Source organism: Dendrobates tinctorius, unplaced genomic scaffold, assembly GCF_039654945.1.
Source record: "Dendrobates tinctorius isolate UK_male_01 unplaced genomic scaffold, ASM3965494v1 ptg000127l, whole genome shotgun sequence".
NCBI classification, from domain to species: domain Eukaryota; kingdom Metazoa; phylum Chordata; class Amphibia; order Anura; family Dendrobatidae; genus Dendrobates; species Dendrobates tinctorius.
The window spans coordinates 20196773-20212902 of NW_027361795.1; the positions used below are offsets into that span (position 1 = coordinate 20196773).

At 46.1% G+C, this 16130-nt stretch overlaps 1 protein-coding gene across 1 annotated transcript in view; it reads right to left on the reverse strand.

Annotated features, from left to right (window-relative positions):
• The window catches only part of ACACA (acetyl-CoA carboxylase alpha), a 624740-nt gene that overhangs the window by 52777 nt on the left and 555833 nt on the right, over positions 1 to 16130 (reverse strand). Inside the window, exons 53-54 of the mRNA XM_073542564.1 lie at positions 9752 to 9906; positions 9490 to 9660 (exon numbers count right to left, since the gene is read on the reverse strand). Coding sequence (XP_073398665.1) covers positions 9490 to 9660; positions 9752 to 9906 — 326 coding nt within the window. The remainder of the gene's footprint in view (positions 1 to 9489; positions 9661 to 9751; positions 9907 to 16130) is intronic.

Genomic DNA, 16130 nt, shown 5'->3' on the forward strand with positions numbered 1-16130 from the left:
GAGAAGACAAATTAAATTCCCCAATGCAAATATGAACAAGCCCTTGCAGATTTAGTAAATGCGCCTCAAACATCAGAATGTTTTTGTTTCCTTTACACACGTATACAGACGCCACAATACACATCTTACAAATACACAATATGGGGTGCTTTTACATACGAGTATTGGGGCAGCCAGTTACAACATACTCCTATGTGGTTTTGTCTCCCATGCAGCCCACAAGCTGGAAGGTCATCTCCAGCAGGTAGAAGTAGTGCCAGGAGCACTATGATGTGACAAGGCCTACACATCAAATAAATGAAGCATGGCACTCCTGTGACTGGTGCACAAGTAGGATCCTATCCCATAAAATATTATTAAAAGAACTTGGCACTCATAAGCAGAGATGTAATTTTTATTCCGTGTAAGAAATAGATTGCTTACAGTAGATAAAAATTATGTCTCTGAATATGAGTGCCAAGTTCTCTTAATAACAGGGCCAACATATCCACTTGTACCATGCCAGCCACAGGTAGCTAAAGTAGCAGGCAACTGGCCCGAGGGTGCATGACCCTCTGTCTCAAGCTTCCCTTGGTTATTGCATTCACAGTGACGATCAAGTACTTTTTCTGCTCACATCGAACTACGGTCTTACAGACAGCTCCATTCTGACATGGTGACAGCATCCCCTCATGGCATGTGTGACATACTCGCATACCCACCAGGCATATATCAGAGAAGTGCAAGCCCAACTTCACTGCAAAGCATGAGTGTAAACTGGATAGCCACACAGATCTTTGCATCTATATCAAAGGTTCAACATCTCAGGAGCTGGAAGGTCACTTAGCTCTGATACTTCTTGACATCGTTTTCTTAAAATTTACAATATTCAAGTAGTAAAGCTCCTTTTAAATGCCATTGGGATAAATCATATGTCCTCAATAAGTTTTAATTAACCTCTACATGATTTTGATTACGGTACATCTAGCGACCTACTGCTTTCTACTCCACTCAACTGGGAGAGGCATAAAGGGGTTTCTTTCTCTGCTAAACAAAGGGACTTGCTACATACGCTAACACACAAATTCTCCATTGCTGGCAGAATACAGGAGACGGCTATAACTTTTTTTGAGGTGGCAGAGAGTGCACATCAAACTCCAAGGCCCTTAAATTTCTGCTATGCCGGATATGAACCAGGAAATGGAAGTGAACAGGCAAACTCCTACATGTAATTTGAAATTTTCGGATTTTGGCTAGCTACTGGTCAAGGGTTTGACATATAACCACTAGATTTAATTATCATGCTCTATACAAATCTCCCTGCTAAATCTTACGGCTTCGATTAGGATTTTCGAAGATAGGTTTCTAAAAAATCTGGCACTGTTGGATAGGTTTTAAAGATTGTGAATACATATATTTTGTTCCCTCGTTGATTTAGCAGAAGTTGCCTCCTACTTGTTATTCCTAAAATACGCCTAGAAATCAATCTCCAATAATTTCATTTACTAAACAAAGGGGCATATTACTCATCATTGTATGAAGATAATTGGGCCCAATTAGGCAGGTCGGCAATCACAAGACAAACAGGGAAAATGGTTGTGTCTGTGTGCATTGAAACAGTCAGCCTTTCTACACAGGCCATTAAAACGACCACAAATCAGCTTGTATGGACCAAATCTCATTGCGTCTGGTGGGAATCGTCAGTGTGTTAGGGAAAACATGGGATAAGTAATGTTTCCATTTTATAACATTTTCTTCCTCAGAACCAATCCTGTATAATCAATGAAAACTCCTAGAATCATAACTTTTCCATACAGTTTGTCAATCAACAGGATTTTCTGTACAGTCTTGAGCCAGTCCTTTACAAATCGTGCATTTTATTTATAGGTGGCCGATGACTGAGGTGGAGCTTGATTTCCTAATGTTCAATAGTCCACATGGGATTCTATATGTATTTTGCACAGATTTGGTTTAATTATTTTTTTAAATTTTCCATTATTTAGAGAACTTCTTTATCGCTTTTGAACTTGCTTATAACCCATGCCTTGGTACACAAATGTACTAAAAACACATTTTTTGTGCTAAATTAAAAGGGAGCATGAGAGCTAATTCATGCTGCTTGAACTACAGGCTTCATAAATCAGAATCCAGAATCTTACTACGTAGGATTTCAGGCAGGCATGTTTTACTCTGAAACGCTGTGGCTTTTCATAGTTAATATACATTTAAAAGCCAAACAGGAACCATGTCACTCATGTTCAAGAGGCCGGTCTCCATCGGCTTCTATATGTCCTACTCCCCATGATTGACAGGTCTCTCTGTACAAATATGTATAGGGAGAGCCGGTTATCAGCCTAGCTAGACAAGAAATGCAGCAGCATCTCAGAGCAGTATCTAAGCTACTGGGGGGGGACAGAGGGGGCGATTAGCCCAGGCCCTGTGCTCAGAGGGGCCCACCCAGTGTCACTGCTACCCTTGTCTTTATTAGCATGCTCAGCACACCAATATGACTAAACTCTGCGGTAGAGCAGGGAATATTATCTCCCTGCAGTACCACCCTCCCTTTAGTAGATCGCAGGTTGATTTAAGCCTGCGGTCTACAGAGTAGAGGTTGATGCACTTGCAAAGGCGCACGTACAGGATGTCCGAGCCCTGATACGATGAAGTCCTGTGCGTGCCTTGGCGATATAATATCAGTGTATTGGTCAGCAAGGCTCTCATCAAGACCCTGGATTAGAGGAGTATATGTTTTATTTATTCACAAAACTTATGGTGTCACTGTGTGGGCATCAAAGTATAGAGCTCCTCATAAAGTGTGGGTGCCCTTTAATTGCGTGGGAGTTAATGCCGGACCATTATACATTGTGGGGGCCATTATACAGGTTGGGTCCTATCACGGGGGCCACAATATATTGTGTGAGCTAAAGCGAGGGCTATTATACATTTTGCGGCCTGCCATGGGAGGGGGCATTAATTAGTTTGGGAGCAAATGTAGGTGCAATTATAGAGTTTGAGGGCTACTGTGGGGGCCATCAAAGTGTGAGAACTACTGTGGAGACCATTATACAGTGTGGAGATCATTACACAGTGTGAATTCTACTGTGGGGGACATTATACAACGCAACGGCTACAGTGGGGTCATAATACTGTATTTTGAGAGAGCAGTGGAGACATCATACTATGTATATATAGGGGAGCTGTGGGGACATCATACTGTGTATAGAGGAGCTGTACACTGGAGGACTCGGGAGACATTATTGAGGGCAGAGCAGAAAACTGCAGTGTGCAGATGCCCGACCTCTCCCGGCGCCTGCGCACTGCAGGACTCTGCTCTGCCCTCAACTGGGCAGAGCAGTGCGCCTGCGCAAGAGCCACGACAGGCAGCAAAGAAGTGGACGACACCGTTAGAAGATGGGAGGTGCCGGACCGGACCGCGACACCCATCAGACCAAAACCAGACCCGGACCGCCCCTGGGTGAGTATAATATAACTCATTTTTCTTATCTTTCAGGTTACATCGGGGGCTTATCTACAGCATTACAGAATGCTGTAGATAAGCCCCTGATGGCAGTGCCGGCAGCTGATACTCAAAAAATGGGGTGACAGATTCCCTTTAAGTGAGCATGTAAGCCTTATTGTTATAGGGGGCACTCAGTACAGCGACACTGTTTTCTAAATCACTTGCACAGGGCATCAATCTTTTGTAGGGTGGCAATTTTACGATCTAGAGGGCACAGAGGAGGCTTTTTACCGTCTAAGAGACACAGTGGTGGGAATTATTATCTGGGGCACTAAAAGGAGTGCTGTTATTGTGTCAAACAGCAGGCAGGTGTAGTAAAAGGGACACGTGCAACAGCAGAGGAGGTTGGGCAGGTTGGAAATAAATTGGGACAGTGCATGAAATGTGAGAAGTTAAATTTGTCTTTTTTGTAATAACTGCACACAAGTCATGGCTAGAACAAATGATCATGTCGGTCTGAACCAGATGGAAAAGATCGGAAAAGTAAGCAACTCCATCAGAACCTCAGCTGTAATTCGCCATCTATAACTGTACTGTAATCTCTTATATGTTCTGCAGGACTGGTATCTACAGTACCTGTCATGATCCATGCTGGATCAGGACTGATAAAAAGCACAGGTAACCTTTTTTTTTTTCTTAAGCTGTGCTTAAGTGTGGTATTTGCAATCTGTGGCCATTAGGATTATTGCACTGTGGTGTCTTTTGCTCTAAGTTTGCCCCCCCCCCCGGTGGTGGTGAGCGTCATTGTACTCTTGTTTCATTAGTTAAGTGCACATGATTATAATGCAGGTGTGATTTCTGGCTCTTACCTATAAAAGAGTCACAGGTATTGCAATCAGTGTTGGTGATAGTGTTCATTTCAACCATCCTTGGTGGAGGAAGGAGCTGGAGAGCATTCCTTGCAGCACTGTCTTAGCCCTGGTGTGGAAGGAGTCATAGGGGATTTCCTTGTAGCTCTGACAGAGCTTGGTGGCAGCGATTCAGGAGAAGAGCTGCATTCTGGTGGTGGACTCTGTTGCCAGGAGCAAGTGCAACAGAGTAAAGCTAAGTGGTGTTTCCCCGTTTGTGTTTTTCCTTAGTGTGTATTAGTACAGCGGTGGGGCCAGTGCCTGCACCACCCAGCTCCCTAGCAAGGGATAGGTGTTGGGTGTGCTAGGGCGACAGGTTCCTGATCGGCGCCTGGTGCGGAACCGGCATAAGGAATGTTAAGAGCGTTAGGGACATTGACTCAGGGGAGTGCAGGAGGTCTCCATGTCCCCTTTCCCTATCGCAGGGCCCACCGTTGTGACTGTTTCCCCGTGTCTTGTTGTTTTAGTTACCGGCCTGCGGGCCGTGTCACACAGGACAGTATCACTTGCCGCGTCTTGCTCTTTTAGTTACCGGCCTGCTGGTCACGTCACACAGGACAGGTCATCGTGATATTATCACCAACCAATAATTTTTTTTTTGCTCTGCTGAGCCATGGACCCAGTTCAGCCCTTATCCCATATGCTGCAGATCCTTACTAATGAGAATAGGGGGCTGTGCGGAGGGTTGGTGCAGCAGCTCCGGCTGTTGGTGGGCTCTGGGGGCTTGGTTCAGGAATAGGCTCAGCCAGAACCCAAGATATCCCTCCCTGACAGATTTTCTGGAGGGAGAGATCAATTCTTGGTGTTTCAACAAGCCTGCAAATTATATTTCAGGCTGCGCCCTCGTTCCTCAGGGAGTGAAGTGCAACGGGTGGGAATCATTATGTCCCTTCTTAAAGGGAATCCGCAATCCTGGGCCTTCTCCCTACCGGATGATTCTCCATCATTGGTGTCCGTGGATGAGTTTTTTGTGGCTTTGGCGCTTGTGTATGGGGATCCTGATGGCGTTGCCCTGGCGGAATCCTGACTCCATAGGTGTAAACAGGGAGCCCGGGTTGCTGAGGAGTACTGCTCAGAGTTTAGGAGGTGGGCCTCTAACACTCAGTGGAATGATCCTGCACTTAGGAGTCAATTTGTACAGGGTTGTCTCCAAAGTTGCAGGATACTCTGGTGCAGTACACCGCCCCCAGGTTGCTGGAGGCCACCATGTCCCTTGCCATCCGGGTGGATAGACGCCTTAGAGAAAGACATATACAAAAAGTGCCCCCTGATGTCCTCGCTAGGGAGGAGGACTCACCAGTGCGGACGGAGGAACCCAGACAGCCCGGTGTTGTTGATACAAAAAAGGGGGTGACTGCAGCTCGTCGTGGTGGGGGGTATGCTTATCCTGTGGGAAGCCAGGCCATTTTATGAGAGCCTGTCCAGTTCATGCCAAGTCTTCAGACAAACTCATGCAAGTAGGAGGAGCTAGTTTGTATTCGGAGCTGCCTACGGTTCGGGGAGTGGTGTCGGCATGTTTGTACTGTGGGCAGACTGGTCATGTCCTGAAGGCTTGCCCTTTGCGCGCCAAATTATCTGTACCATCTGAGAAGCCGAATTCCCCTGGTCGCTTGGAGGGAGGCGACCAGGGAGTATACATTTCCTCCATTTTGCCCTCCCAAGGTACCATGTCAGCAGTGGTCTTGGCTGGCGGGGTACTGGAGGTGATACCGGTGCTTGTGGACAGCGGAGCAGGAGTCAGTCTGATGGATGCTCGCTTTGTCCAAACTCATGGTCTGAGGTGTAGGACGCTAGCCCAGGCTATAAGCTTCCAGGCCATAAACTCTGTTCCACTGAGCCAGGGGAGCCTGACCCAAGTCGTAGAGAAAATCCACCTGCGTATAGGACATCATGACGAGTCCTTGTCATGCTACGTCTTGGAGGGAATGCCAGTACCTATTGTTTTAGGCCTCCCTTGGCTGAAAAGACACAACCCGGTAATAAATTGGCGGGCGAGGGAAGTGGTCAGCTGGGGGCACTTGTGTAAGGGCTGCTGCCTAGGAACTACTGTCTCTGCCGCCTCTCTACAACGGACCCCTTCCTCTCCGGTGAGAGCAGCAGAGGTGCTGCAGGAGAGTAGGGGCAAGTCTCAACCCTCGCCATTGGCCAACCCTGGGAGGCGCAGACCTCGTGGTGGAAGGGGTTGGAGGGTGGTAAACCCCTTGGTAAAGTGTGGGGGTGTGAGCGTGGTGACATAGGGGGACGTGTTATGAATGGGAAACCGAGGAGGAAAAAAAGACAGCAAGCTAAGTCTCAGAAAACCAGAGAAGTTGGCAACTATGCAGATTGCAGATCCCTGATCTTAACCGCACAACTAGCAACAGTCGTGGAGCGTTCCTACGTTGGTCCTAGATGCCTCGTCACAACCAGAGAACTACATAAGCCTAAAGCAGGAAAAGAGGAAAACTAACTGCCCCAGAGCAGACCCCAAAGCAAAGACAGCCCCCCACATGTATTGACGGTGAAACAAGATGAAAATACAAACAAAGGCAGGAAAATAGGCTGAGCAAACTATGGGTCCCGGCTAACTAAAAAGGACAGAAAAGGAAAGACACTGTCTGCAATCTGCCAAAAAAAAAAACCTACAAAAATATTGTCCAACACTTCTGATAGCAAAGTTAACCGAGAAGTCACTAGACTTATAAACCTATATCAGCACTCTGAAATATTCTGAGAAAGAGCAAAAAAGAGAAAAAAGAGGCAAATCTAATAAGGGACAAAAAGCAGATTGGCAAATATTGATCAATAGGAGTGGAATTTCAGCATAGCCCCAGCAGGGGCAGGCTGATTACACAAAAAACTGAATTGACCAACAAGCGCAAGTGTGAACAATAGCAAAAAAAACAAACTTAACTTGAGATGACTGGAAGAGAGCTGAAGTCCAGGACCTGAGAAGCAGACTGAATCACCAGCACCCGGATAGGGCGTCGGCTGTCTTATATCCAGTCTGACACTCCAGAGATCCAATCGTTATCTTCCTCATCAGGTGGCAGATCACTACCACTTAAACCAACCGCACTACCTCCTGTCACCACCAGAGGGAGAACGGAAGGGGAACTCTCAACTGGTGGAGCAGAAAATGAGTTCATGACAGGGACGCCTCTGTTGTCAACCCCAGAAAGAGTTCTCCAAATGGTGACAAACGAACGAGTGGCAAATAAACGTTCAGGTCCGGACCTGTGTGTGAACGAGCGTGTATGGGTGGCCACCAAAAAACATCCAGTGGAAGTGTGTTGTGGAGTGTTACCAGCTCATACCAAACATACACATACACAACCCTTTCCCCAGGTCAGCGCTTCGGAGATGTGTGGTGCCTCCAGAAACGTTGCCAATACCTGCGGGCTCGTTTGTCATCAACCTGACGTGCAGGTAGTTGCTGGGGTGAACTCTGGGTCTGGGCGTCCCCGCTGTAGGTGGTTCCCTGATGAGGAGCGGTCTTGAGGGTCCAGAGGCCCCTCATTAAGGGGAGGGTACTGTCATGATCCATGCTGGATCAGGACTGATAAAAAGCACAGGTAACCTTTTTTTTCTTAAGCTGTGCTTAAGTGTGGCTTTTGCCCTTGGTGGCCATTAGGATTATTGCACTCTGGTGCCTTTTGTTCTAAGTTTTCCCCCCGGTGGTGGTGAGCGTCATTGCACTCTTGCTTCTTTAGTTAAGTGCACATGATTATAATGCAGGTGTGATTGCTGGCTCTTACCTATAAAAGAGTCACAGGTGTTGCAATCAGTGTTGGTGGTAGTGTTCATTTCAACCATCCTTGGTGGAGGAAGGAGCTGGAGAGCGTTCCTTGCAGCACTGTCTTAGCCCTGGTGTGGAAGGAGTCATAGGGGATTTCCTTGTAGCTCTGACAGAGCTTGGTGGCAGCGATTCAGGAGAAGAGCTGCATTCTGGTGGTGGACTCTGTTGCCAGGAGCAAGTGCAGCAGAGTAAAGCTAAGTGGTGTTTCCCTGTTTGTGTTTTTCCTTAGTGTGTATTAGTACAGCGGTGGGGCCAGTGCCTGCACCACCCAGCTCCATAGCAAGGGATATGTGTAGGGTGTGCTAGGGCGACAGGTTCCTGATCGGCGCCCGATGCGGAACCAGCATAGGGAACGTTAGGAGCGTTAGGGACACTGACTCAGGGGAGTGCAGGAGGTCTCCACGTGCCCTTTCTCTATCGCAGGGCCTACCGTTGTAACTGTTTCCCCTTTCCCCGTGTCTTGTTGTTTTAGTTACCGGCCTGCGGGCCGTGTCACACAGGACAGTATCACGTGCCGCGTCTTCTTGTTTTAGTTTCCGGCCTGCTGGTCGCGTCACACAGGACGGGTCATCGTGACACTACCACTAAATGTTATGGCAGTAACATTAGTGTAGGTCTTTGTGTACATTTCTTTTCAGTAACAGCATGGTCATCTCCTGAGATTCCCCTATAACCACAATTAGGGTGTGCCACCATAGTTTAATCTGGATTACTGGTTAAGGGCCAACTCAGTTGTTTTGCCCCACCCCTCTGAGCTGAACCCCTAGCTACGCCTCTACTTCAGAGTAAAGTACTGTATATTTTGGATTATAAGATGCACTTTTTTCCCTCCAAATTTGGGAGTAAAATGGGGTTGCATCTTATAATCCGAAAGTTTCATTTCTCGAGATCTCGATCTACGCATGCACTGCCTACGGTGGCCATTTTCTCGAAGCCCACCACAGAGAACTGAAATGGAAAGGGGAATCCACTCACCACTGCAGACATCTAATGAGCGCCCGGCAACCACAGCATCTCCCCACTCCTGCCACTGGCCTTCTGAAGCAGCAATCCTGCCTTCTGTGACCCCGCTCCACTGCCCCCTCAGATAAGCTACCATTAAAAACGGACTATAAAATGCCCCACCATTTTACTTAAAATTTTTTTACTTATTTTCCACCCAAAAATTTGCCATGCGTCTAATAGTCCGCAAAATACAGTATGCCTGTCTGAAATGACAGAACCAATGTCTGAAACCAAACCTTTAGTAAGTTTGTTACTATTAAAATGTAATTGCTTGGCAAAAGAGTTAATTATTAAATTTGATGTGGTTGGTGCTTAAGAGGGAACCTAAATATAAAAATATACGCTGATTTCCAGCTTACCTTCACAGTACCTTCTACTTCAACAAACCATCGTCTTAACATTGCTTGAATCTGCCCATCTGTTAACTCTGGATTTGCAGCATGAATCCTCTTTTTTGCTACATCTTCCAAAAGCAATCGCCGAAACCGCCAGTAAAAAAATGTTCTCGACGTTTTCCATTCGAGAACGTCCTGTGATAAATAAACCAGCAAAAAGCAACAAAAATTGTATGAGAAAAAAATATTAAGAGTTACAAGAAAAAATTATTAAAGTTTTACTTACAGTTATAACTCCCTTTTCTTGCATTCTACCTGGCGTATCGTGCAGATCTGCAAACTGCACGGCCACTTGGTGGTAAATGGGGATCAGAAATTCTTCTCTTTCCTTAAGCTTGTTTTCCAACTCTTTGCAGTCAGCAGGACTAAGCTCTGGAGTTCCTGAAGTGATCAAAAATATCCATAAAGAAAAGCGTCAGGAGGCGACACAGTCCAGTTTTCAAAACAGAGCTATACTTTAGTCATGAAACAACGAAAGACACGTTCAGCTTTAATATACCGTAATACTTTTCTTACAAGATCAGTTATGTATTCCACACATTCTTGCGATCAGCGTCATTCATTTCCAACCTACTTCCTGAGTCATTTAACCTCCTAAAAGCCATTGTCAATACCAACCGTGATACCCAAGTGGTTTATGGAGTGAAGGGAGCTCCTTCTGATAGCCCATTAATGCCCTGCAACAAATTAGATGGTGCCAGTTGATTGCTAGGAAGTGTATGTCATGGCAAAAATTTTGGTTTTCACAAAGTTTGCTGTTTCAGTGTTTTTAGATCTTTTAGTCCGATGTCTCTATGTGTCATAAGTTCGTAACCCCTTTAGACTTGGCGATTTTCTATTTTAGTTTTATCCTCTCCTTCTTCCAAGAGCCATAACTTTACTTTTCCGTCAATATAGTGGTATGAGGGCTTGTACTTTTGAATGACACCAAAAATTTTATCATGTGATGCACTGTAAAGTGGGAAGAAAATCTAAGTGAGTCGAAGTTGCAAAAAAAAAATTGCAATTACACTTATTTTTACTTTTTTTTTTTTTTTGGGGGGGGGGGGGGGGGGGGGTTAAGTTATTTACAATGTTCACTACAAGGTAAAACTGACCCGCAACATGATTCTCCATTTCAATATGATTACGCAGATACCAAACATGTATACCATACTTTGCAGATTATAAGACGCACCGGATTATAGGATGCACCCCAAATATTAAAGGAGAAAAATAGGGAAAAAAAACAACCTTTTTTTTAATAAAATGGTGGTGCTTCTTATAATCCAAGTGTCTTATTGCTAACAGGGGGTGGTGGCTGTGGTGAAGCGGGGTCCCAGGTCGCTGCTGGTGGAGGCAGGAGTGGGGCTATGCTGTGGACCCCAGACTGGGAGAAAGAGGTGCTCGGATGTACGACTCTGCGGGTGGTGCAGGCTGCGGTGGAGCAGGGTCCCAGGGTTGCTGCTGGAGGACGCAAGATTGGAGCGTTGCTGCAGGCCACAGGCTGGGAAAAGGGGGGAGTTCCGATGTGTGCGCCGCTGCAGGTGTTCGGTGGTGCAGGGGCTCTGTCGACATTTGATGAAAGCCCAGAGCCCCTGCACTTACATGGTTTCCTGTGTGGTGGACTCCAGGAAATTGGCTGCCGGGGAATGCACATGCGCAGATGGAGATCTCGCCACCAAAATCTTGGGAGATGAGATCTCAGTGCTGCGATCTCATCTCCCGTGATCTTGGTGCCGAGATCTCCATCTGCGCATGCGCCTCCCCCGGCAGCCATTTTCGCTGAGATCTCATCTCCCGAGATCTTGGTGCCATGCTCTCCATCTGCGCATGCGCCTCCCCCGGCAGACATTTTCCCTGAGTCCACCGCATAGTAAACCATGTAAGTATGGGGAATATGGGCCTTCACGAAATGTCAGTAGAGCCCCCGCACCACCAAACAACCGCAGCGGCGCACATCAGAACACCCCCCTCATCTCAGCCGTTGGAGCGCCCGGGCGCGCGTGCGGTGTGTGCAGGACCGTGGGGTACTCGGTAGTGGGCCTGTCAACTTCAATGGGGGAAGGTGTCATGGCGGCGGCGACCCGGTCCGTGCATTAAATAAAATAAAATAGGGGATGAGGAAAAGTTGTTTGTGATGTTGCTGGATGTGGTAAAAATGAAGATAAAGTTTATAGATGATTAAATACGTGATGCCACCTGTGGTATTCTGGTCAGAGGTGACCAGCGCTGCGGTGTTGTTCCCCTGAGACTGTTGATGTGGCGCAGCTGAGGTGAAAATAGCTCTCCACAGGTAGAGCAATAGTCCCAGGGCAAAGAGAGGTGCAGTTTCTTTACCTTTTACTGGCAATTGGTTGCAATATGAAGTACCACATGCAGGTTATGGAATGAGTCCGGCTCGCCTGGAGGCATTCAGGGGATCCACCTTGCCAGGTGGGGGTTTAGGACCTTCCTTCTGCGCTTTGTGTGTGGGTCTCTGCTGTTTATAACTAAGCTGCGACCCTCAATTGCGTGCTGATTTCGCTAACCTGTACGGCTGTCAGCATGAGCCTATTCCACAGGTACCGTCCTTTTCACAGTCAGCCCCGGGCTCCTTATCTGCTGCCGTGCCCTCAGGTGTGCAATGTTGCACAGGAATTTACAATCCCCTGTACTTTCAGATTCGGCGATCAAGACATACAGCTCCTGACCACCAAGGACTCTGACGTCCCTTTTCCCTCTATTAGCGTTTCGCTCTGGGGTCTGCTATATGCAGTTTTTTTAGCTTCCCCAGAGCCTCTCCGTCTCTGCTCATGTCCTTTCCCTCTTCACAGATCAGCTCCCTGTCGTGAACTCCTCACAGATCAGCTCCCTGTCTTGAACTCCTCACAGATCAGCTCCCGCTCTTGAACTGACTGGATCTTCCTGAAAGATCTTTTTACCTCAAGTTTTAACTGTCTTGTCATTTTCCTCACAGCTGCTCTCGTTTCCATGACAACCCCCTCAGCTCACCTCTAGCTGACTCACCAACCCCATCTGCTGGCCAGAATTTATAAGGCAACTCCCTTTTCTGACCTGCAGCAGGAACTGTGATTTAATCTATGTTACCTGTCATGGGGGGTCCCCTTTCTGCCTCCAAGCATGACTTCACCTCTTAGAGGGAGGCAATGTCACTGTGACAACCGGACTCTGGGGTGTCACACCTGCAGCAACACTCCATTCTTGCCTCCTCCAGCAGAGCCTCTGGGACCCTGCTCCACCGTGGCAGGAAAGGTATATCCGCATTATAAGACGCACCACCATTATTCCCCCCAAACTTGGGGGGGAAAAAGTGTGTCTTATAATCCGAAAAATTTATGTAGCAGAAAAAAAATGAAATTTGTAAAAAAAAAAAAAAAAATTTGTTTGTTTCGCCACATTCTGCGACCTGTAACATTTTCAATTTTTGAGATAAGGAACTGGGAGTGGATTATTTTTTGCGCACTGAGATGTCATCTTTTATTGATACCATTTTGAGGTAGATACAATGTTTTGATCAGCCAATATTTTATTGTAGTGTTGTGTTGGGCGAAAAACAGTAATTCTGGAGGTTTGAATTTTTTCCTTATTACGGACTGAATTAATTTATTTTATATTTTAATAGGACAGACTTTTACGGACGCAACAATACCAAATATGTGTATTTTTTTATTTCTTTATTTGTAATGGGGAAAAAGTGAGGTGATTTTTATGCTTTTTTCATATTTCTCAAAACATTGTTTTTCACTTTATACTGTACTTTCATTTGATTGTCTGGTCGCTTCTACTATACACAGCAATACAGTACTGCTATGTATAGGGAAAATCACGGTGTCCTATGAACACCAGCTACAGGCTGACTTTTACAGGAAAACCATCATGACAAGCACAAGGGTCTTCAGCGGATCCCCAGCTGTCATGGCAACCCTTTGGCGTTCCGCAATCACATCACAGGTGCTGATGAGAGCAGGGAAAGACATGCCCCCTGCCCGTCACACATTAAATGCTTCGCCCACGGCTGTTAGAAGCAGATGATAGCTGAATAACATCATCTGCCAGATGAGATGCTGGCTCGGCTTGCAAGCCTGCAACTTGGAACTTGGCATACTGTTTGTTTTATGTCGGGAAGGGGTTAAGAAATTAACAGCAGCATATGAGGATCAGCTCCACTCACTGCTGTTAGAGGCAGATGCTGGATGAATAACATAGTCAGTGTCTACCAGCAATAATACAAGCTCAGATCCTGAGCCTGCATCAAAGAAGTGGACCCGACATTTGATGCAATATTATTTCATATGGTGGAAAGGAGTTAAAGAGGAGCAATTGGAGCAAGCGCCAGCTGTGGCTATCACAGGAAGATGCTGGCCATGTATCACAGCTGACATATCTCAGTTATCGATTTGGCTCAGTTCCTGAGCACGCTGCATACACGAGTATGGGACATGTGATGTACTGTTACATCACATATTGGGAAGGGGTTAATCATTTTGGACAAACCCTTTAAACAGGTAGATGAGAGTCTATAGGACACAGAGGGGAAATACATGAAAAACAGCAGTACTTCAGAAACCCTGATATTTGCCTATATGTTCCCAGGTTACATTACAGCCTTCTGAGTATTCCACAAATGCATACAGCAATTACAAGCACATTACAGACGTCCACACATAAATACATTCACACTTCACAGGATACAAAAATACACACAGAATACATGTACACACATTCTGCAATATCTGCACACACAGACCAGCCTTCTCTGCAGACAAAGACTGAAAAATGTGGAAGATGCCCAGGAAGCAGAGGGATGTGCACACTACAGGACGGAGCCTTCTGAGCTTTCTTCCTCGTTTCTTTGTTGTGCAGCCTCCCACTCTATACTGCCAGGGCAGACTTCTGAACTGTGGGTGCTCTGTTGTTGTAGCTGCAGGGTGTGAAGAAGGGGCTGCAGGAACTGAAAGACTCACAGACCTGATTCCCAGGTGGGGGTAAGCACAGCTGGGAAAGCGGACAGATCTATAGCTGAAGATGCCTCCTGTGCTGGACATCGAGACTGGTGAGTGGATCCTCCTCTGCTAGCACAGTGCTGCCTGCCTAAGCAGAGGCATATTGTACCGCCTGGTCACTGCGCAGCTTATGTGAGGAGGTGGGCCAACTCTCGACCTAGGGGACCACCGGAGGATTCACCGATTTCCTGGCAGCTCAGGCCGAGCCTTCTTTTGTGCACTTGAACCAAAGTTAGTAGTGGTCACACATACAACTCACTTACAGAAAGTACTCTATTCTGAAGTAGCTCTTAGGGGATCTTAGGAGCTTGCTGTGTACAAATATCTAATTGACATGCATAAATTAGATGCAATCATCTTCCACCAGCCAGAATCATTTATATCAGTAAAATATAATTCGGTAACAAAAAAACAAACGTATGACCTAGGACAGCAGTGCCCAACCTTTCTCACTTTGAGAGCCACATTTACTTCTGAGATATGGTCGTGAGCCACATCCAGCCCACCTACTCCCACCATAGAGGCACTAAGAGCCCCGATTACCGGGATGATGACAGCCAAAGCTTCCCCACAGAAGGCACCACCCTCTGTTATAGGCAGCATACTTGCATCCTGGGGTCCCACTTAAGCCCCATTCAAGAGTCTCGCATGAAGCGTGCCCATCAAACTATCACATCTACTGTAGCTTCAACATCCCTCTAAGAGAATCATCCTATCTCCAGCTAAACATATTTATTCCACCCCACACCAGTATATGCTCATGTAGAAGTAGGCCTCTGAGCAGGGGAACTCATAACAGTCACCTTCTGGACACCTATTCACTAGACCTAGTTGGCAGGCAGCCATGAGTCAGACATCATGGACCTGCGAGCCTCATGTGGCTCTCAAGCTACAGATTGGGGACCCCTGACTTAGGACAAGTTATAACATTTACCAGGACAGAATTTAGTAACTAAATATGAACAATCAGTTTTGTGGGGAGGGTGTCACATTAATCATTATGGTGTAGAATGTATATAAAAATATACAATTAAATCTGTGGACCCCAACAAATGGCCTAATAAGAGCAGATTTTATTTATCTCCCTATAATTTTAGCTTGGACACATTGTTTATAGCTTTTTAGACAATATAAGGTGTGTTTTGATATTATAGGAACTGTAGTAGCTGAACCTCTGATCTCAACATTAGTTTTCCAAAGCGCCATAGGATGTGATCTAGTTTTGCATAAATTAATACACACAAGATTCCATTGAGTGTTGAAGTATAATCTTTAAAGCTGGGGCAGCTAAAGATTTCACATGGCCCCTTTGTGAATATAGTATCATTTTTAAGATGATGATGGTGTTCCAGTTATGCCATGGATTGGGCTTCACTACCAAGGCAAATATATGTGAACATACTTGGATGACCACATTTATTTTAAAGCAGGTAATAAAAAGAAGATTGCAGGTGCCAGAGTTCAGTGCTATAAACTCCTCTGGTCGGGCAAATGCCTCGAGAGATGACCTCTATTTAAGACATAAGGAGGCGCTCTACATAAAAACATGCCCCCATCCAAAACAGTTTTTATGCACCATGCACTTGCAACATGCACTGAATTTGATATTAGGAATGGCAG